The following is a 21,251-nucleotide window of genomic DNA, read 5'->3' as shown; positions in this document are numbered from 1 at the left end:
ATCATCCTTCCAATGCTACCAGGTGGCTGGGTTTTTCTCCCCTCCTTGGACTTTTTCACAGCATGTTCTAGTCCTCCTTCCTGAATGAACAGCAGTCTGTGACGGTGGGATCCAACCACGGAGTTCCACACGTTGCGAAGCACCGTTCCTAGCTCTGGGTCGCTTAGGGGTAACCCCAGGCACAGACTGTGACATTCTGCTCAGGACACCCAGAACTGTGAGCCACTGTGTTACCCTGCTGCCTCAGCAAGGGAGAGCTTTGCTGCTGCTGCTAACCTGTGTGTCTGCTGGCAAGGCAGATAGGCTGGAGTGTCGGGGAGCAAACTCCTTAAGGCTCTGCCAGTCTAAACCTTGCCTTGAAGTTAATAGTGAACTTCAATTTCCAAGTTCCCCAGAGACCTCTTCCTGCAGGTTCCAGTCCCTCTCACTGGACACTCACAGCAAACTTAATTTCTGTCTCCAAAGAGAGTACATACCAGCCTGTTAGTTTAGCTGAAGACTCCCACTTCACTTCAATATAACAGCACTGAGATGGTTTATGGTAAAACTAAAAATAAGTTTATTAACAAAGAACAGAGGTGTAAGTGATACTAAGTGTTAGGGGGCTTATTCCTTCACCCACTTACTTCCCTGGTTCTTCTCGCATGAACAGAGAGCAACAATACTCGAAGTCCAAAGGTGCAAACAATTTGATGTTTATTGGGGTGAACTTCCAGCAAGCATGATTCCAGTTTCCTTCCTTAGTGTCCGCCTTCCCAGCTCTGACACCAGAGAGCCTTACCTGTGTCCCTGTTCCCATTCCCCCCCTTAGCAAAACATGATTCCAGTTTCCCCACCTTTATTCCCTGTTCCCATTCCCCACCCCCTTTACTTCCTGATTGACTGCAGACTATATAGTAAAACTTGAGTTCTGCTTAGCTATACCTTAACCTATCATTTTACTGAAATTTAACTAACCAATCGTAACATATTGTAACATGATTATTTAACCAGTTATATCCCACCACCTTAATTAGTTTACACCCAGCAAAATTAATTATACAGCAGACAGAAACAATCACAGAACCAGACAGAGACCATGCAAATAAACAATAGCAAAGTGGGAACTATAATGACAAAACAATACAGAAGTGAGGATTTCACAACTACATCTATTGATAAGTGAGTTCTTGCCAGACAGGATGCTATCAAACTAAGTTTCCTTTTACATCTTCTAGGCACTTCCCTTTCTCTGGAGGTGATAGGCATTATCAGGACAGGATTGTACTCCTAACAGCCCAATAGCACCTTCTTTCAGTGAGACTAGTTTGGAATGTGAGGATGTGACCGTTCGCTTCCCAGCTTATAGCTGCCTCTGCTGCTTAGCCAAAGGCCTTAGCCCAAGAACAGGGCCTCAGACTGTCACAGAGAGAAAAGGCCTTATACAGTCAGACAGTGATTTTGATTCTCTTTTGTACCTCTATAACTAGCTAAGTGATAAGAATACACCTAAATTCTTAGAGTATAGGCCTTTTACAGACAGGCCTGAATATCTATATCCTAACACTAAGCAAGAGAAAAAGACAGGAATGGTTACAAACAAAACATGCTTTCTAGGGGATAAAATGTAATTTTAGCAAGTTACAATCTTTGCCTAAGCAGTTTTCTCACTTACATAAAATTTCCGACATCTCTAGCCTTCCTGGTCAGGGGATCCAACTTTCACAGGCCCACAAGGTGCTGTTCCCCATGTCCCCTAAGTGATGGATCACTAAAGTTGTTTTTTGTTTTTTTTCCCCCTCCCCTTATATTACCCAAAATTAATTGTCTGTGCTCAAGAGCCCGGAAGGCTTCCTGGGGTGCAGGTTCTGTTCCCTGGCATGATCGCCAAACTTTCGTCTTTGCTGCTTGTTAGCTTGATGGCTTTGTTAACCTTATATATAAATGTACTTTCATTGTCCTTTGCCTGCAGCGAAGCCGGTCAGACAGGTAGGTACAGGCCGGGTTTATGCACTCCCTCCCAAACACATTTTAAGAACATATTTCCAGCACACATCTTTGTGCACAACCCTTATATGCTTCACACAATGATTTTTAGGACCACCGTGGCACCAGTTTACATATGATATGATACGTGACACCTTTTAGATACATATTATGACAAGTGTGTTGGGGGCAAAGAGTGTAACAGGCTTGCTATGATGGGGCCTCTGCCAGTTGGCACTGAAGGGATAAAATGGTTATACAGACCCCATGTCTGACATGCTTCTTGAGCTGTAGGACCCCACAGACCTGCTACCTAGACTCTGGAACTAGTGCTTTGGCCTTCCCGAGCCCCCAGGCTGCTTGGACCGATTGCCCCTCAAAGACCACCTGATTGTGGGAGCTCTGGTTGCTAGTTACCACTTTCAGGGACAATGTGGCAGTAAAACAAGGAAATACAGCCTTAGTAAAAGGTTCCTTGCGCGCGCACGCTTTTTAGAGGCACAAGAGTTATAGATCTATGGGAAAACCACGAACTCCTGAACACAATCCTCCTTAGTCTGATCTTTGCCTCCTGTTGGAGTCTCTGGGTCCGATACAAGTCCTTAGGGGAGGCAAAGTCCATCCTGCCTCCACTCCTTCTGGGTCTTTTGTTTCTGGTGAGGAAAGGGCTTTGTTGGCTTAGAAAGCAAGCTGCCTTTTTAACAGTCCCTGCCACCTCTGGGTCAGGTGGTCAAGCAGAGAAACTGCAATTCCCTCAGCTGTGTGCTTGGAGGTGGGGGGTGGGAATTCCACCCCACCTGCCCTTCTCCCTCCTGACAGGGTTCTGTGAAGAAAGAGCCCATTCAAGGTTAAAGGCTTCGCTGGCAGAAACCCCATTGTTGAAGTAGGGGAGAGTCCTTTATTGTTGATGGCCTGTGAATGCTCTGGCACAGCTTTCCAAACCTAAACTCTCCACTGTGTCAAATTCCTGCTACAAAATGGCTACACAATGGCTGTTACCATTACAAATAGCATTGGTAAAGCCAAATGGAATTTATAACCGGATGCAGATAGATAGTTTGTGGTGTGTGGGTGTGTGTATAGATAAACTGGACACAGATTGTTTATATATATCTATTACAGACTTCAGTTTCTGTTTGAAAGAAGGAATTGTCAGAGTTGTAAATTGTTGTTCCAGCACACTACACTTAATCTGAGATGGCACTTTATTGACATAGTTCCCAGGAAACTGGCAAACTGAGAATAGGAAATGATCCTTAGGCAGGACGGTATTAGCATACGCTCTGCTTCGGATGGAAACATTTCAACAGTGGCAACTCATTAAGAAATTACTTATCAGAGGTTAAATAGGTATAAAATTCTTAGCGCTGGTATTTTGATATAGAAGTCTCCAAATAAATATTTTAAAAGACAGCATGCAGTGAATCACTTTTATTCAGTATGTTTTGTTGAACTTGAAGTATTCTTGGATTTATTTATTTTTTTTAGAGGCTTTTAATTGAACACCTGTGTAATCAGAATGACACTGTCCAGTTAAGAGGATTCTACTGTAACTTTTTGGTGCAATTTTTAAAACAAAATTTAGGATTTATAATTGAAACAGAGGGAATTAGCATCAGTACTGCAGACTTAGAATCCTCCTCAGAACCCAGAGTCTCTGATTTACACAAAAGCTTCAGTGTCCTCAGACTTTCAGATAATCAAACTGACCACTAAACTTCCACAGGAAGTTTTGTTTATTTAAAGACCATATCTTGCTAGATATTTTGTGTGTGTAAACCTTTGGGAGATGATTTGCATAGACTTACCAAGTAACTGTCTGTATAATGTTGACTTAGGCTCTGTGTAACTCTTTTCTCTCCTCCCCCCCGGATCCTGCTTCTTTAGGTGAAGCTAAGTGGCTTCTGCAGAGCGGGATAGTCATTCTTCTTCCCCATGGCTATGATGGTGCAGGCCCTGAACACTCTTCCTGCCGAATGGAACGTTTCTTACAGGTAGCTGGACACACCTGCCTGTGTCATACCCTCTGTCAATGCAGGTCAATGTCAGATGCCTCAGGAAAGCTGTTCTCTTAAAAGTTGCTACATGCCAATAGCACTTGCCGGTCTAATTAAGCAGGGTAGATCGATTTAAATCGGGAAGCCTTGATTAAATCATTGATTTTAATCTTGTTTTGCATTTGTCCTTTTTATTTTCCAAAGAGAGGCTGATTCTCATTGATTGGTAACCATTAAAACGTGTTTATTTGCAACTAAATACAGTTGCGCAAAATTTGATCCTTTTTGATGCACTATATCTATACACATCTATTTAACTAATTGTATAGATTAACTTACATTTATTCAGATTATTAATTTTTTATATTTTTATTATATTAAAATGCTTTTCTTATTTCTTAGATGATTAATATTTTACTTTTTTTGCAGTGTTCTTGTAGTTGTATTGGTCCCAGTATATTAGAGGGACGAGGGGGGGGTGTGGTAATAATCTTTTATTGGATCAGCTTCTTTTGGTGAAACAGACATGTTTTAAAGCTTACCCGGAGCTCTTCTTCAAAGCTTGTCTCTCACCAACAGAAATTGGTCCAATAAAAGAAATTACCTCCCCCATCTTCTCTAATTTTTTACATCTGACTTGTGACAAGCTGGAATTGACTTAAAAATGCATAAAAACAGCATGTAGAATTATCAGTTCAGTACAGGTTATTCCTTTAAAAAAATTTTTTTAAAGGAATAACCTGTACTGAACTGATTGTTTCTGGTGGTCATGTTCTTTCAGATTTTAGAACTAGTCTATCTCATCCTCTTGAACCTAGTTTTTATTCATAAATTGGTAGATGAAAACACACACTTTCCTGCTTTTTTCAACTCCCAATTGATTTTTCAACTTTGGATGAACTAGTCATTGACTTGAACTGAACTAGTCGAATGAAATAAAGAACATACTACCTTTGCACCTGAAGAAGAGGCTAATGTTGTCAAAAACTATAGTTTAGCACTTCAGGTGCAATAGCCAGCAAGCTTCCACAAGCTCAGTGGTTTGACTTTCTTTAAAATTTTGACAGTAAACATGCACTGCTTGAATATTTTTTATTCAATTCTAAATGATTTTAATAGATTATAGTAAATTTAGGCCTTAATGTAGGTTGTCATCAGTTCAATTTTAATTTAACAGGTTTATTTTTTAAAAGAAGAAATGTATTTCTTTTTTTTTTTTTAAGATCATGTATTTCCATCCACCTTGAATTAAAGGCTTGGGGTTGATGTTAGGTTTCTGCAAGATCATATAACCAAGATGGTTGCTTTGAAAAAAATGGCATGGATTGGGAGGAAGGGTGATCATGTGCTTAAGGTGCAAGTCTGGAGACTGCAGTTCTGTTCTAGGCTCTGAAACAAACTTCATGTGTGATCTTAGATGAGCCATTTAACCGATCAGGAAACTGACTTTCAATGGGAACAATATTTACCTACCATATAGGTGAGTTTTAAGGCTGAATTCACTAATATTTGCAACGGGACGTTGGGATCCTCCATTGGCAAGCACTTGCACTGCTACAGACTAGGGACCAAATGACTTGGCAGCAGTTCTGCAGAAAAGGACTTAGGGGTTACAGTGGATGAGAAGCTGGGTATGAGTCAGCAGTGTGCCCTTGTTGCCAAGAAGGCCAATGGCATTTTGGAATGTATAAGTAGGGGCGTTGCCAGCAGATCGAGGGACGTGATCGTTCCCCTCTATTCGACATTAGTGAGGCCTCGTCTAGAGTACTGTGTCCAGTTTTGGGCCCCACACTACAAGAAGGATGTGAAAAAATTAGAAAATGTCTAGTGGAGGGCAAGAAAAATGACTAGGCGACTGGAACACGTGACTTATGAGGAGAGGCTGAGGGAACTGGGATTGTTTAGTCTGCAGAAGAGAAGAATGAGAAGGGATTTGATAGCTGCTTTCAACTACCTGAAAGGGGGTTCCAAAGAGGATGGATCTAGACTGTTCTCAGTGGTAGCAGATGACAGAACGAGGAGTAATGGTCTCAAGTTGCAGTGAGGGAGGTTTAGGTTGGATATTAGGAAAAACTTTTTCACTAGGAGGGTGGTGAAGCACTGGAATGCGTTACCTAGGGAGGTGGTGGAATCTCCTTCCTTTGAAGTTTTTAAGGTCAGGCTTGAGAAAGCCCTGGCTGGGATGATTTGGTTGGGGATTGGTCCTGCTTTGAGCAGGGGGTTGCACTAGATGACCTCCTGAGGTCCCTTCCAACCCTGATACTCTATGATTCAGAATTGCATATTATCATTTTGACATTGTTGTGATCTTAAAAAAAGTTGCATTATAAATATTTTATTTTTAAAGGCTATAACACATCTTTTTGTGTAACTCCTTAAGTGCTTTACAAACTCACTAGGTGATTGCAGTGTGTGGATCTGGGATCAAATACAGAAGTTGTTTAAGAGCCCATTTATGCTCTTAAAAGCAACAGAATCAAGGGTCCTGGTTACACCACAGTTAAAGCTTTTGTAGTTTAGTTGAGATGTTAGCAATGTTTTATAAAAGAATTAGAGCAACTTCTTCATTTGTTTATCGCCTTTTCCTGTAAGTTTGAGACCTTCAGCACATATTGGAGTGTGTAACTGTTCCCTGTACAAACACTAGTGATTGTACCTCCATCATCTGTGCTGTCTCAAGCATGTTTGGTTGACAGCTTGCTTCTTGGTGAGGGATTATTTTGTTCTCCTTGCATAGATGTGTGACAGTGCAGAAGAGGGAGTTGATGGTGACAACGTGAACATGTCAGTTGTGCATCCAACCACCCCAGCACAGTATTTCCATTTGCTCCGTAGGCAGATGATCCGAAACTTCCGGAAACCTTTAATTGTTGCTTCTCCCAAAATGCTACTCAGATTTCCAGTAAGTAGAAACATTCTCTGCTAGGGTTACTTTTAGTTTGGTTTTACCCTCTAAGACCTACTCTAAAACACACCGTTATACCAGTTTAACTAAGTGTGGTTTGCATCAGTTTAAACTGGTTCAAACTTCTTGCATTGGCCTTCATAAATCTATTTAAACATGGTTTAGTTTGCACCTGTAAACTTTGCCAGTGCAAGCTAAGCCAATATAACTTTTACACTGATATAAGTGTGTCCACACAGGTTTTTTCACCACATTGACTCTACAGTGGTTTTCAAAAGGATTTTAGTTAAAATGGTATCTAATTTGACTTTCTCCACTTAAGTTTGCTTTTTCCATTTCACTCATCTTAGATATTGAGACTACACTGGTGAGTTTCACTTCCCAGTTCTCATGCATTAGCAAAAATGTTCTGTTGTGTTTTGGCATTCACAGTGTTGGCAAAGCATGTGGGTTTTTTGTTTTAAATCTTCCACCCTTTGCCCTTTCAAGAGAGTAGGAGGAAATCCTGGAAATTTAAATATATATATATATATATACTGGATAACTCTTCATTTTAGTTTTCAGTAAAATAATTTTAGTCTAAATCTGTGGGCTAAAATCTGTTTGACAATGTATCTTTAATCTTCTGGCATCAGCTGTTAATCAGTTTGATTGTAGCCATTGTTAATAATGAATGTTATGCCAGGAAGCTCAGAATCCCCATAAACAACTGATTGACAAACTTTTCTGATCAATAACCAGTAGTACAAGACTTGGGGGGGTTTTCTTCGGGATCATATTTTAATCATTATACAGTATATAGATTTTTAGATTTGAAAACCACAAGTTAAATATCCTACTTTTTCTTCACTTAGGGGGCGGTGTCAGATTTTCAAGAAATGGCCCCAGGGACAACATTCAAGCCTGTAATTGGTGATTTGTCAGTGGATCCTAACAGGTAACTTGATTCTTGTTTCTAATACTCACCGTTTCAAACAGCATGTAAGCATAATTGGCTGTAAAACCAGTTTTTTTCCTTGAAAATTAATTTCTGAGAATTTTATGAAGAAAAAATAAACAGGATCAATAGAAGACCTAAGATAGAATTATAGGTCCTTTTATTCTCTTGTCACCTCTGTAAAACTTACTCCACTGATTTCATTAGTTAGCCTGGATTTACACCCCTATAAATGAGAACCGAATTAGGCCTGAAGGTTTTGCACTGCACATAAAGGAGATTGATCTAATCTTTTAGGAAATGTGATCTCTGCATCACTGGTGGCCATATCTTACACCACCAGAAACTTCAGCACAACTGACAGTTGGTAAAGAAGCCCCAGGAATGAAACAGCAGGAGTGGGTAGGATAATAGTCATTGAGGCCTGAGCTCAGGTGCATTCAGAGAGCTTGAGTTTGGTGGTTTATCTTGCTTCTGCCTGTAGTGTGCTTGACACGGACCAGTGCTGCTCATTCATAAACAAATGAATCCCCCACTCTGCTGCTATTTTTATGAGAAAAATAATAATTTTTGTAATATTGGTCTTTGAACACTTCACATGCTGATGTGAGGAGTCTGTAGAGATGAGAACCATGGCTGGAGCAGAGAACTATATTTCAAAAGTATGTTTTGTGTGTCTTTCCCTTCCTTAGATAGGAATATAAACAGCCCTGTTTGGATAAGCTTCTGTCTGTGGTACTTATCTGGCTACTATCACTGTAGAATCTGAATGACTCAGCATCTTTAATGTATTTATCCTCAACACCCCTGAAAGTTAGGAAAGTACTACTATCCATATTTAACAGATGGGAAATGGAGGCACAGAGAGACTAAGTAACTTTCCCAAGTCTGGGGCAGAGCAGGGAGTTGATCGAAGACTGGGAACTTAATAACTGGACAGTCCTTCCTCTTCTGCCCTCTTTTCTTTCTTTTGATCTGATAGTCAGCACTTTGGCCTTGTCCGGTTTTCTCTTTTTAAAAGAAAAAGCTAAAAGTTTAGGATTTAATGTATAACAAGTGGTTGTGTAGGGTCTCTTTTTAAAATGCTGTACTTGAAAACACTTCAATTTTTCTGCCTTTTAGCATCAGCCGAGTGGTGCTGTGTTCTGGCAAGCATTACTATGCTTTGGTGAAACAGAGAGAGGCACTAGCAGAGAAGAAGCACAGCACTGCTATTGTCAGGCTAGAAGAACTGTGTCCTTTCCCCCTGGAAGCTCTACAGCAAGAGATGAACAAATACAGAAATGCCAAAGGTCAGGCAGATCTTTATACTTTGCATTTAACCTCTCTTAAAGTATTGAAACAAATCCATGGCCATCTAGGAACTCCACTTGTTGCTGCTCCACATTGTTCTTTCCTTTTAGGATTAAAAGGTTTAGATTTGGTTTGGTTTTGTTGTCCTGCCCCCCCAATACAACTTCAGATCTGCTGCTTTAGAAACGCAAGTCCTTATCACTTGCACCATAGGGGAATATGCTAGTGTGGAACCTATGATGCAGATAAGCAGTTCTGAATCTATTCAGCAGATGGGTGTGGTAAATTTACAGGTTGTTAGTAGTACAGATTGAGTTTGTATTACAGTAGAACTTGGGAGCCCAATTGAGGCTGGGTTTTCATTGTGCTAGGCCCTGTACAAACCGAGTAAGAGACCATCCTTGCCCTAAAGAGCTTATTGATACAATGGTTTAATTTTACAACACATGCATTTAAACAAATATTGCAGATCAGTTAATTGCCGTTTTTCCTATTGATCACCACTGTTAGATCCCTTGGCCTTGAGGGAGGGATAGCCTTCAAAGCACATGGAAGTGAGGGAGTGTTCTCTGTAATGCAAGGATTTGGAGGTAGAGGAACCAAAAAGGAAAGAATAATTTGTTCTTAAAATATGAATTTTTATCCATTTATTTTCACCCCTGGCGGCAGCATTGCGTAGTAACAAAGTCAGTCCAGTCTACTAATCCTCAGACTGAAGGGTGGTGCCTTTGCTGTGATAGCAGGACCATTGTAGATGGAGTGGGAATATACAGCGAAGAGAACTAGCTTAGAGATTCATTAGTACCTGTTTCTGGATTCAGTGGAAAGGTCAGTTGGTCCATATGGAATATACAAACACATGGCCTCTTATCTTTCCTACAGATTTTATTTGGAGTCAGGAGGAGCCACAGAACATGGGTCCCTGGGCCTTTGTGTCACCAAGGTTTGAGAAGCAGTTGGCATGTAAGGTAAGGTTTACAGTAATCTTTTTAAATTGATGTTTGAGTCTTTAGATACTATATATATTTTGCTACCAGGAATTAGTAGTAATTAGTTTAATGTTCATAAACATAAAAACCCTTGAATGAGTGTAATATTCCAACTTAAGCTATTATATATGTTAGAGTAGTATCTAGTGGTCACAGCCAGAATTGGGGCCCTGTTGTGTGAGGTGCTCCACAAACAGTGAGAAACCCTGCCCCGAAGAGTTCACAATAGAAATAGACAAGATAAACAGGCCTCAAGTAGGGGCATAGGCACCTAATTCCATGGCTGTGGATCCCAAGTGGAGATATAGATGCCTCCTTTCAGCTCAGATGCCTTAGTCCCTTTCTGGCATGGGACGTTAGGCTACCTCACTCTAATCAGTGTTTCCTACTGGCTAGCTTAGGCAGCTGCCTGCTCAGAGTGCTGGCTTCTGTGAAGCCCTTTCTTAAGCATTTATCTCTTGCCATGCATTGTATAGGGGTGTGGGCACCTACTCAGGGTACAAATTCCACAAGGTGGCAGGGGAGCCTCAAGGCTAGGCACTGCAGTGCCAGAATCCCTTTAAGGATCTATCCCTAAGTGCCTTTCCCAAGGTCTCACAGCCAGTCAGAGGGAGAGCCAGGACTAGAACCCATATCTCCAGAATCTCAGTCTAAGGTCCTATTCAGTGAGCCACTCTCTCCTTAATGGTCTGAAACCCAGCTCTTTAGAAGATTACCTCTTCCCTTATGTCCCATTGTGGTGGTTAAGTTCTACTGGGGCACTTTTGCTCTCATTCTTGGAACTGAACTTTTTTGCAACCTTATGGGTCCTCCACTGTGAAATCTCCTTTGGGTGGACTGTCACCATGAATATTTTGGTCTTGGGGCATAGTTTACTCAGACAATCATCCCATTGTTCAGTTAGGGTGAAGCAGTAGCTTCCTAAATCATGTATACATAGGACTCAAGGATCCAGTGTTTGTGTTTCATTTATTTTGAGGCATTCAAATGCCATGGTGATAATGGCATAGAATCATGTTAAATGAGTAAAATCAATCTTAATCAGACATCCGTCTAAATCACTAATTTCCCCCCCCTTCCCCCGCTTGAACTTTAATTGCAGCTCCATCTTGTGAGTAGACCTCCCTTACCAGCCCCAGCAGTGGGCATTGGAACACTACACCAGCAGCAACAGGAAGACCTCCTTGCCAAAACTTTTGTCTAAGACCTTTCTACGTGGAAACCAGTTTCTTATAATATTTGTAAACGCCTTAAAAGGAAAACCCCTTGGCCTTTTCATCCTACAAAGGAAGAACAAATCAGGAACTGTTCTGGAAAGAGCAGACAGTTCTTTAAATGTACGAATACAACAAAACCCATAATGACCTCAGCCTATGTGTATTATGCAGAGGATAATTCTCAGTGTCCTTTGTATTTTTTTCATTATATAAAAACAAATCTGCAGTGAGATCAGTCAGTTAACTGGGAGATCAAATGTTTAATTTATACAGCATTATCCCACATAGCAGTACAAATCCATATTTCTTTGGTATTGTTCATTTGTGGGAACAGTTTTCCCTTGACTTTAAATTTAGATTTTTAAACCTCAGTGGATGTTTAAGAATTGAGTAATGCCTTCAACTATGGCATTTCTATAACAATAAAGTGTTTTTTGTTGGCATTTGAGAACCAGGTTTGATGGGTCTCAGTCTCTTTCTCTTTGAGTGGGCAGTGGTGGGGAAAAATACCACCACACTTGGGTTCCCTGATTGACAATTTCAGCAGAGAATTGAATGAGCCATGGACACAACTCTCTTCTCACCCCCTGAGCAGTGCCTCTGTGTCAGGGTTGAGTGTCAATGGCTGGGCAGTGTATGGGAAGATGATTGTGCTGGCTGCTTGTGTTTGTTCTGAGGATAAATGGAGAGCTCTAGTCTCCAGGACTGTGAAACCAGCATCTTTCTTCAACAAAAAATTCACTCACCCATTTTTAAAGAATTAGCCATTGCTTTCTGAGTTTTGATGTATCAAAATGGCTGTTTACCTTGTTAATTTCTGTTGTTCATATCCCAACACTCTTGAATATGAGACGTCAGACATTTAGTGCATGTATGTTACGAATTACACCTGGTAGGACACGCACACAACAGCTGCGAATTACACCTGGTAGGACACGCACAGTTCGAATCTAGGCTGAGGCACATAAACAAAGTCCACAACTGCCAAGTTCCCAAAAAACACCAAGTTTATTATGCTCGAGCGTGGTGCCCCCCTGCTAGCCAGGAGGGGACCCCGAATACAGATTATACAAGGTTATATACTTTTTAGCAAAGCATGTTGCCCTCGTGCATTGGAAACTTTAGCCAATAAACAAACCCTTTTCTTATCTACCACCTATCCCTGCTTGGTGCATTCCTCGTGCTAAACTAGTATGTTAATTACACAGCATGGTCCTAAAGCCATGCATCAGTAACTTTTATTATCAGGATGGGAGGCCTCACATCAAAGGCCGGGAGTTTAGGGACTGACAAAGAACAGATACTGGGAGTCAAGGCAGGCTGGAGACAAGGAGGAGGATTTTCACAGGAATGCAGTATCTAAGGAACACTCCTCTTGGTGCATGATGTGCTTGCTTTTAGACAATGGTGGGCCCCAAACCAAAATGGAGTCACATGTGCTAACTTTTCCTTAACATGTATTACTGTAATACAATACTAATTTTTCTCCCTATATTTCCATTTCCAAGCCCTTTTCTGTGCTGAATTCCGTAACTATTGCAATCTGAGATAACACATCTCTACTGTGCAGCTGTCTGGTCTTAGTGGACGAGAAATGTTGCTGCATTTGTTCATTAGTTTAGTTTAACTCTTGTCTTGGCTTTTTGAGAGAGATTTGAATAGCAGAAATACATGCAGATTATTTGATATCTAGCATTTGGAACATTGAATACAGCAGTTCTTTTTTTAATATAAAGGTTAAATGACTCCTTTGGCTTTTTTGGCTGGCACTTAGAAAAGTGTCACACAAATAATGCTATCGTAATATTTTGTTGAGCTCTTCAGTACTGTGACATAAGTTATAAGAGTTTCATAAGAAGTTCACGTTCAGTTTTTTTTTCCAGCTTTCACTAACTTATGTAAAACGTATATTTCAGTACCCATTCTCTTAAAAGTGAGCTCTGGGAACATGGAGAGAGATCTTCAATCACCAACATCTTATGTACTAAGTATAAAGTGCACACAGACATAAGAGATGTTGGACTAGATCGTAATCCCCAAATCTGCACATGGCTCTCACCCTTTTCATGTGGATAGTGGGGTGGTCTTCCACTGTACGCTTGCCACCCATGCCTTTGGAAGGTACTCTGTAGGGCTAAGCCCTGGTCTACACTAGGCCCTGGTCTACACTAGGACTTTAGGTCGAATTTAGCAGCGTTAAATCGATGTAAATCTGCACCCGTCCACACAATGAAGCCCTTTATTTCGACTTAAAGGGCTCTTAAAATCGATTTCCTTACTCCACCCCTGACAAGTGGATTAGCGCTTAAATCGACGTTGCCGGCTCGAATTTGGGGTACTGTGGACACAATTCGATGGTATTGGCCTCCGGGAGCTATCCCAGAGTGCTCCATTATGACCGCTCTGGACAGCACTCTCAACTCAGATGCACTGGCCAGGTAGACAGGAAAAGAACCGCGAACTTTTGAATCTCATTTCCTGTTTGGCCAGCGTGGCAAGCTGCAGGTGACCATGATGGAGTCCCAGAATCGCAAAAGAGCTCCAGCATGGACCGAACGGGAGGTACGGGATCTGATCGCTGTTTGGGGAGAGGAATCCGTGCTATCAGAACTCCGTTCCAGTTTTCGAAATGCCAAAACCTTTCTGAAAATCTCCCAGGGCATGAAGGACAGAGGCCATAACAGGGACCCGAAGCAGTGCCGCATGAAACTTAAGGAGCGGAGGCAAGCCTACCAGAAAACCAGAGAGGCGAACAGCCGCTCTGGGTCAGAGCCCCAAACATGCCGCTTCTATGATGAGCTGCATGCCATTTTAGGGGGTTCAGCCACCACTACCCCAGCCGTGTTGTTTGACTCCTTCAATGGAGATGGAGGCAATACGGAAGTAGGTTTTGGGGACGAAGAAGATGATGATGAGGAGGAGGTTGTAGATAGCTCACAGCAAGCAAGCGGAGAAACCGGTTTTCCCGACAGCCAGGAACTGTTTCTCACCCTAGACCTGGAGCCAGTACCCCCCGAACCCACCCAAGGCTGCCTCCTGGACTCAGCAGGCGGAGAAGGGACCTCTGGTGAGTGTACCTTTTAAAATGCTATACATGGTTTAAAAGCAAGCATGTGAAAGGATTACTTTGCCCTGGCATTTGCGGTTCTGCCTTTGCAAAAGGTTTCTGGGGAGGGCAGCCTTATTTCGTCCTTCATGGTAGGACACTTTACCACTCCAGGCCAGCAACACGTACTGGGGAATCACTGTAGAACAAAGCATTGCAGTGTATGTTTGCTGGCATTCAACCAAAATCCGTTCACGCGGTGGGAGGAGGCAAAATGCGACCTTGTAACGAAAGCACATGTGCTATGTATGTAATGTTAACAGCAAGGTTTACCCTGAAAGAGTGTAGCGACTGTTTTATAAAATGTGTCTTTTTAAATACCGCTGTCCCTTTTTTTTTCTCCACCAGCTGCATGCGTTTCAATGATCACAGGATCTTCTCCTTCCCAGAGACTAGTGAAGCTTAGAAAGAAAAAAAAACGCACTCGCGATGAAATGTTCTCCGAGCTCATGCTGTCCTCCCACACTGACAGAGCACAGACGAATGCGTGGAGGCAAATAATGTCAGAGTGCAGGAAAGCACAAAATGACCGGGAGGAGAGGTGGCGGGCTGAAGAGAGTAAGTGGCGGGCTGAAGAGAGTAAGTGGCGGGCTGAAGACAGGGCTGAAGCTCAAAGGTGGCGGCAGCGTGATGAGAGGAGGCAGGATTCAATGCTGAGGCTGCTGCAGGACCAAACCAGTATGCTCCAGTGTATGGTTGAGCTGCAGCAAAGGCAGCTGGAGCACAGACTGCCACTGCAGCCCCTCTGTAACCAACCGCCCTCCTCCCCAAGTTCCATAGCCTCCACACCCAGACGCCCAAGAACGCGGTGGGGGGGCCTCCGGCCAACCAGCCACTCCACCACAGAGGATTGCCCAAAAAAAAGAAGGCTGTCATTCAATAAATTTTAAAGTTGTAAACTTTTAAAGTGCTGTGCTTAAAGTGCTGTGTGGCATTTTCCTTCCCTCCTCCACCACCCCTCCTGGGCTACCTTGGTAGTCATCCCCCTATTTGTGTGATGAATGAATAACGAATGCATGAATGTGAAGCAACAATGACTTTATTGGCTCTGCAAGCAATGATTAAAGGGAGGAGGGGAGGGTGGTTAGCTTACAGGGAAGTAGAGTGAACCAAGGGGCGGGGGGGGTTCATCAAGGAGAAACAAACAGAACTTTCACACCGTAGCCTGGCCAGTCATGAAACTGGTTTTCAAAGCTTCTCTGATGCGTACCGCGCCCTCCTGTGCTCTTCTAACCGCCCTGGTGTCTGGCTGCGCGTAACCAGCAGCCAGGCGATTTGCCTCAACCTCCCACCCCGCCATAAACGTCTCCCCCTTACTCTCACAGATATTGTGGAGCACACAGCAAGCAGTAATAACAGTGGGAATATTGGTTTCGCTGAGGTCTAAGCGAGTCAGTAAACTGCGCCAGCGCGCCTTTAAACGTCCAAATGCACATTCTACCACCATTCTGCACTTGCTCAGCCTGTAGTTGAACAGCTCCTGACCACTGTCCAGGCTGCCTGTGTACGGCTTCATGAGCCATGGCATTAAGGGGTAGGCTGGGTCCCCAAGGATACATATAGGCATTTCAACATCCCCAACAGTTATTTTCTGGTCTGGGAATAAAGTCCCTTCCTGCAGCTTTTGAAACAGACCAGAGTTCCTGAAGATGCAAGCATCATGCACCTTTCCCAGCCATCCCACGTTGATGTTGGTGAAACGTCCCTTGTGATCCACCAGAGCTTGCAGCACTATTGAAAAGTACCCCTTGCGGTTTATGTACTCGGCGGCTTGGTGCTCCAGTGCCAAGATAGGGATATGGGTTCCGTCTATAGCCCCACCACAGTTAGGGAATCCCATTGCAGCAAAGCCATCCACTATGACCTGCACATTTCCCAGGGTCACTACCCTTGATATCAGCAGACCTTTGATTGCGTGGGCTACTTGCATCACAGCAGCCCCCACAGTAGATTTGCCCACTCCAAATTGATTCCCAACTGACCGGTAGCTGTCTGGCGTTGCAAGCTTCCAGAGGGCTATCGCCACTCGCTTCTCAACTGTGAGGGCTGCTCTCATCTTGGTATTCATGCGCTTCAGGGCAGGGGAAAGCAAGTCACAAAGTTCCATGAAAGTGCCCTTATGCATGCGAAAGTTTCGTAGCCACTGGGAATCGTCCCAGACCTGCAACACTATGCGGTCCCACCAGTCTGTGCTTGTTTCCCGAGCCCAGAATCGGCGTTCCACAGCATGAACCTGCCCCATTAGCACCATAATGCATGCATTGTCAGGGCCCATGCTTTCAGAGAAATCTGTGTCCATGTCCTGATCACTCACGGGACCGCGCTGACGTCGCCTCCTCGCCCGGTATCGCGTTGCCATGTTCTGGTGCTGCATATACTGCTGAATAATGCGTGTGGTGGTTAATGTGCTCCTAATTGCCAAAGTGAGCTGAGCGGGCTCCATGCTTGCCGTGGTATGGCGTCCGCACAGAAAAAAGGCGCGGAACGATTGTCTGCCGTTGCTCTGACGGAGGGAGGGGCGACTGACGACACGGCTTACAGGGTTGGCTTCAGGGAGCTAAAATCAACAAAGGGGGTGCCTGTACATCAAGGAGTATTTCAGGCAGGACTGCACGGAGGGTTCCAATAAGAAATGGTGCACCTAAGTTATCGTTGTTATTGGAACAAGGAGGTTAGCCTGGCCTCTGATTGATACATGGCTAGATTTACCTCGCTGCACCTTCTCTGTGAGTGACTGCAGTGTGACCTAGAGGAATGAGTCCCCTAGACAGGGGAGGAGGCAAATGAGTACAAAACAAATCTGGTCTATTTCTTGTTTTGACCCACTCCATCTATCTTTTACATCTTTGGCTGGCAGCAGACGGTGCAGAAGGACTGCATGCCATCCACATCTCATGGCTGCTCAGCAGAAGATGGTACAGTACGACTGCTAGCCATCCCCATCTCTTGCCTGCCTGGCAGAAGATGGTACAGTACGACTGCTAGCAGTCCGTATCGCCTGCCCGCTCACCATACGACGGTTCAATAGGACTGACTGCAGGACTAAAGAGAATGACCTGGTCAAGTCACTCCAAATTTAGTCCCTGTGCCCATGTCTGCCCAGGCGCTCCTGATCGACCTCACAGAGGCGACCAGGAGCACCTCAGACATGACGATGATGGCTACCAGTCGTACTGTACCGTCTGCTGCCACAAGGCAAGGGGTTGCTGCTACTGTGTAGCAATGCCGTACTGCGTCTGCCAGCACCCAGGAGACATAGGGTGACGGTTACCTGAGCGGGCTCCATGCTTGCCATGGTATGGCGTCTGCACAGGTAACTCAGGAAAAAAGGCGCGAAATGATTGTCTGCCCTTGCTTTCACGGGGGGAGGGAGGGAACGGGGGGCTGACGATATGTACCCAGAACCACCCCTGACAATGTTTTAGCCCCATCAGGCATTGGGATCTCAACCCAGAATTCCAATGGGCAGCGAAGACTGCGGGAACTGTGGGATAGCTACCCACAGTGCAACGCTCCGGAAGTCGACGCTTGCCTCGGTACTGTGGAAGCGCTCCGCCGAGTTAATGCACTTATGCACTTAGAGCATTTTCTGTGGGGACACACACACTTGAATTTATAAAACCGATTTCTAAAAAAACGACTTCTATAAATTCGACCTTATTCCGTAGTGTAGACAATACCCTAAGATACACATGATGGGGAGAGGTTAACAGCTCCAGGCAGGGATTTAGATTTTAAACTTCTGTTTTCACTGAAACATTTTTTCTGTTCAGTGGACTAGATTGTGGAGCCCTTACACAGGTGGGCACTAACATAAGTAATCCCATTGATTTTTAAAATTAAATTGCTTTTATCTCAAACAAGCATCACAAACTAATTTTCAGAACACTCCTGTATGAGGCACGTTTTTCTTCCATTTCATAGAAGTTAAGTGACCCTGCCTAACTTCAGAGGGAGTCTGTAGCAAGGCAGAATAGTACGTTGGAATTTGTGTCCAGACTATACCTTTGTCAGCAGTTGTTTAACATGTTACTTTGGCTGACAGAGCACAGCAGGAGCTTGTGACACTTTGTCTTCCTGGGCAGAGTACTTGTGGAATGTTGTGTTGCATTCTCCTGAGGTTAATAGCAACAATAACATTGGCCTTTCCAGTTTTCTTTAGGTATGCTGCATACAGTATTGCAACAGTAGATCTCAAACTTTTGCTAGTTATAATACAGTCAGTGTAAGCAAACACATCTAGTGTTCTTTACATTCTATCTGTTAGGCTCTGGGGAACTTTAGTCATATCTTAGTAAATGAGCTCCTGTTTTTTCTTGGAAGTCATAGCTGGACCAGTGAGTCTCCAGTGCTATGTAATCTACTGGCATCTACTCATTGCTCACAATTGGGACCGACTGCAGTGTGTACACTAACCTACCGCCTTCACTCAGCAAACCCTATTTGAAGTAGGGCACTTCAGAGTTCAGCCGTAGGGTACATTATCCCTTACTCCCCTGCTTTCTTTGCTCTCCTCTATTTAATACTGCATCAATATAGTACTTACTCACCTCATTTTCCCCCTTCTCTCCCCCCCCCCGCCAAAAGTGGGCTCTACATAATCTCCTTCCTCTACCAAGTTGACAGCGATTGTTTTGTCAATAACAAATTTACAGACACTTGCATGCATGAAGTCCAAATCCAGAGCTATGCCGAAGTCCCTACACTTTTCCTTGGGGGAACAGTCTCTGTTTATTGACCATCTTCCTACACTTTCCTCCCAGAAATCTTAGTTCTGTCCATTTCAGTGGAGTGAAGAGGATATGCTCATTTTCTATCCCTGTTTTGATTTCATATGGTAACAGTAGTACTGAAGCTTTTGAGCCATGGTGTAGGTTAATAGTTGTGTTTAAACCTATGTAGGCACTGTTCTATGTTAGCCATAAACACACAAAAAGACAACTCTCACTTCCTTGAAAAGCTCAGTGTTTGACAAAACAGACATCAAAATGAGGAGAGAATGGAATACACCACCTTTTCCTCCTCCTCCCCTCCCCAATTGGTTTTTAATTTATATGTATATTGTGCCCATTTGTGTCCATTGGAATCCTGTCTTTGAATTAAACTTGAGTTCCTTTGTTCTTTGTCACTTTATAGCTCTGCCCTAATTATTTATGCTTTTTGTTTTTACAGTGTTTAACCCTTTCCTTCCTTTTCACTGTGGTTGAGTTTTGTGGGATTTTCAAGCCTTCCTATGCCTGCCCCCAACCTCCCACATTAGGTGTAGCTATGGCTGTTAGGAGCTGCTGTCAGAATGACATTGAATGCAGTGAAGATTGGAGAAAAGGGGTGTTGTGTGGTCACACCAAAAAGAGTTTGCAGATCCTGCTATTGTCCAACTGCATGTAGGCTAGGTTTTTTAAAGAAGCCTACCGTTAGGCTCCCACATCCTGTTAAAATTCAATGGAGGTTTGGCACTTTTGCTCTTATATCCCTTAAAGTAGGAGTAATAGCTGTGTTTGTGTGTTTCTAAGCAGGAAATGACTGAGGGTGGGGATCTATATTATATTTCTTTAACTTTGTAGCAGGAATCCAAACAGCAGGAAGTTGAGGTAGGTCGAGAAACTCTACCCTAGACAGGTTTCAGAGTAACAGCCATGTTAGTCTGTTTTTGCAAAAAGAAAAGGAGTACTTGTGGCACCTTAGAGACTAACCAATATATTTGAGCATGAGCTTTCGTGAGCTCATGAAAGCTCATGCTCAAATAAATTGGTTAGTCTCTAAGGTGCCATAAGTACTCCTTTTCTGTCTACCCTAGACAGAGGCTATTGCTGAAAAATTCTTGGTCCCTGTTGAAAGAAAGCAAGTCTGGTGCTGGTTATGGCAGCAAGGCTTGAGGAAGACTCTCCCCTTCCAACCAGGTTTCATCATAGCACAGAAAACCTATTCTCTGCACCTTAAGTCTAGAACGTGGGCTGCCTGTATCTAGGGCTCGCTGCCCTAGGGCTGTGACTCCCCAGCTCGGGTATGCCTAGCACTACACCTTGCTGCGCTAGTGTGACTATAAATAGCCGTTTAACTGCCTTGGAGGTAGGGCTGGGCTGGGTTGCCTAGGTAGCTCCTGCCCTTAAAGCTGTGGTTATGCTGCTATTTATATTCCTACCGCCTCAAGAAGATGCGTGCCTGCACCAGGGCATCACCCTCGCTTGTAATGCAGACAGAGCCTGTGGTCTCCTTCTACTTAGTCTCACAGCACCCCGGGGAGGGCGGCTGCCGCAGAGCAGGGACTTGAGCCGGGCTGTGCCCCAGCCTAGCACATTCACCCCAGGGGGCGCCCAGCCCGGGAGGTCTCAGGGTGAAACGTAAATAGCAACGCCTCCCCTGGCCTCCTGACATGGGGGGAACCGGTTTGTGCCCCTCTAGCACCCCCCCCCCATCGAGTTCGCGGGGGCGGGGGGCGGAAGCAGGGGCAGAGCCCTGAGTCGCCGGGGCACAGACTCCTCCAGCCCCGCGGCGGCGGAGAGAGAGCGCGAGCTTCTCCCGGGGCTGCGGGGGAGGAGAGCGAGCTCCGGCGGGAGCCAGGACGCGGGGAGCGAGACAGGGGAAAGCGAGCTCCGGCCGGGGAGGGGGGCATGTTCCGGGGTCGGAGTTAAATGTCTGTGCACGCTCCCATCATGGGCCCCTTTCCCTCCCTGTCGCATGGGACCTCCCCGCCCCGCCATGTGTGGACGCTCCCCGCCTGAAGGAGGCGCAGACCTTGACCTCTGACCCGCTGGGGATGACGCGTTGGGTCCTTTAACGTGTTTAGGCGACGTCCCCGCGCCTGAGCCATCTGCCCCGGTCCGCTTAACGGGTCAAGGAAT

The 21,251-nt window shown here is 44.2% G+C and overlaps 2 protein-coding genes across 4 annotated transcripts in view; both read left to right on the top strand.

Annotated features, from left to right (window-relative positions):
* Nucleotides 1-11,754, top strand: part of DHTKD1 (dehydrogenase E1 and transketolase domain containing 1) — a 48,845-nt gene extending 37,091 nt beyond the window's left edge. For all 3 annotated transcript variants that reach the window (XM_048836601.2, XM_048836599.2, XM_048836600.2), the window contains 6 exons: nucleotides 3,853-3,959; nucleotides 6,700-6,864; nucleotides 7,722-7,804; nucleotides 8,927-9,096; nucleotides 9,980-10,065; nucleotides 11,189-11,754. In XM_048836601.2, coding sequence (XP_048692558.2) covers nucleotides 3,853-3,959; nucleotides 6,700-6,864; nucleotides 7,722-7,804; nucleotides 8,927-9,096; nucleotides 9,980-10,065; nucleotides 11,189-11,290 — 713 coding nt within the window. In that variant the 3' untranslated portion in view covers nucleotides 11,291-11,754. The remainder of the gene's footprint in view (nucleotides 1-3,852; nucleotides 3,960-6,699; nucleotides 6,865-7,721; nucleotides 7,805-8,926; nucleotides 9,097-9,979; nucleotides 10,066-11,188) is intronic.
* A 2,003-nt stretch (nucleotides 11,755-13,757) lies between these two features.
* On the top strand, nucleotides 13,758-15,299 carry LOC142071028 (uncharacterized). Its single transcript, XM_075125221.1, has 2 exons — nucleotides 13,758-14,370; nucleotides 14,758-15,299. Exons 1-2 carry the CDS (start codon nucleotides 13,815-13,817, stop codon nucleotides 15,297-15,299), a joined length of 1,098 nt encoding a protein of 365 aa, XP_074981322.1. The 5' UTR covers nucleotides 13,758-13,814.
* The last annotated feature ends 5,952 nt before the right edge of the window (nucleotides 15,300-21,251 follow it).

Source organism: Caretta caretta, chromosome 1, assembly GCF_965140235.1.
Source record: "Caretta caretta isolate rCarCar2 chromosome 1, rCarCar1.hap1, whole genome shotgun sequence".
Taxonomy (NCBI): domain Eukaryota; kingdom Metazoa; phylum Chordata; order Testudines; family Cheloniidae; genus Caretta; species Caretta caretta.
The sequence above is the reverse complement of the archived record's forward strand: the minus strand, read 5'-3'. Positions and strand labels throughout refer to the sequence as shown.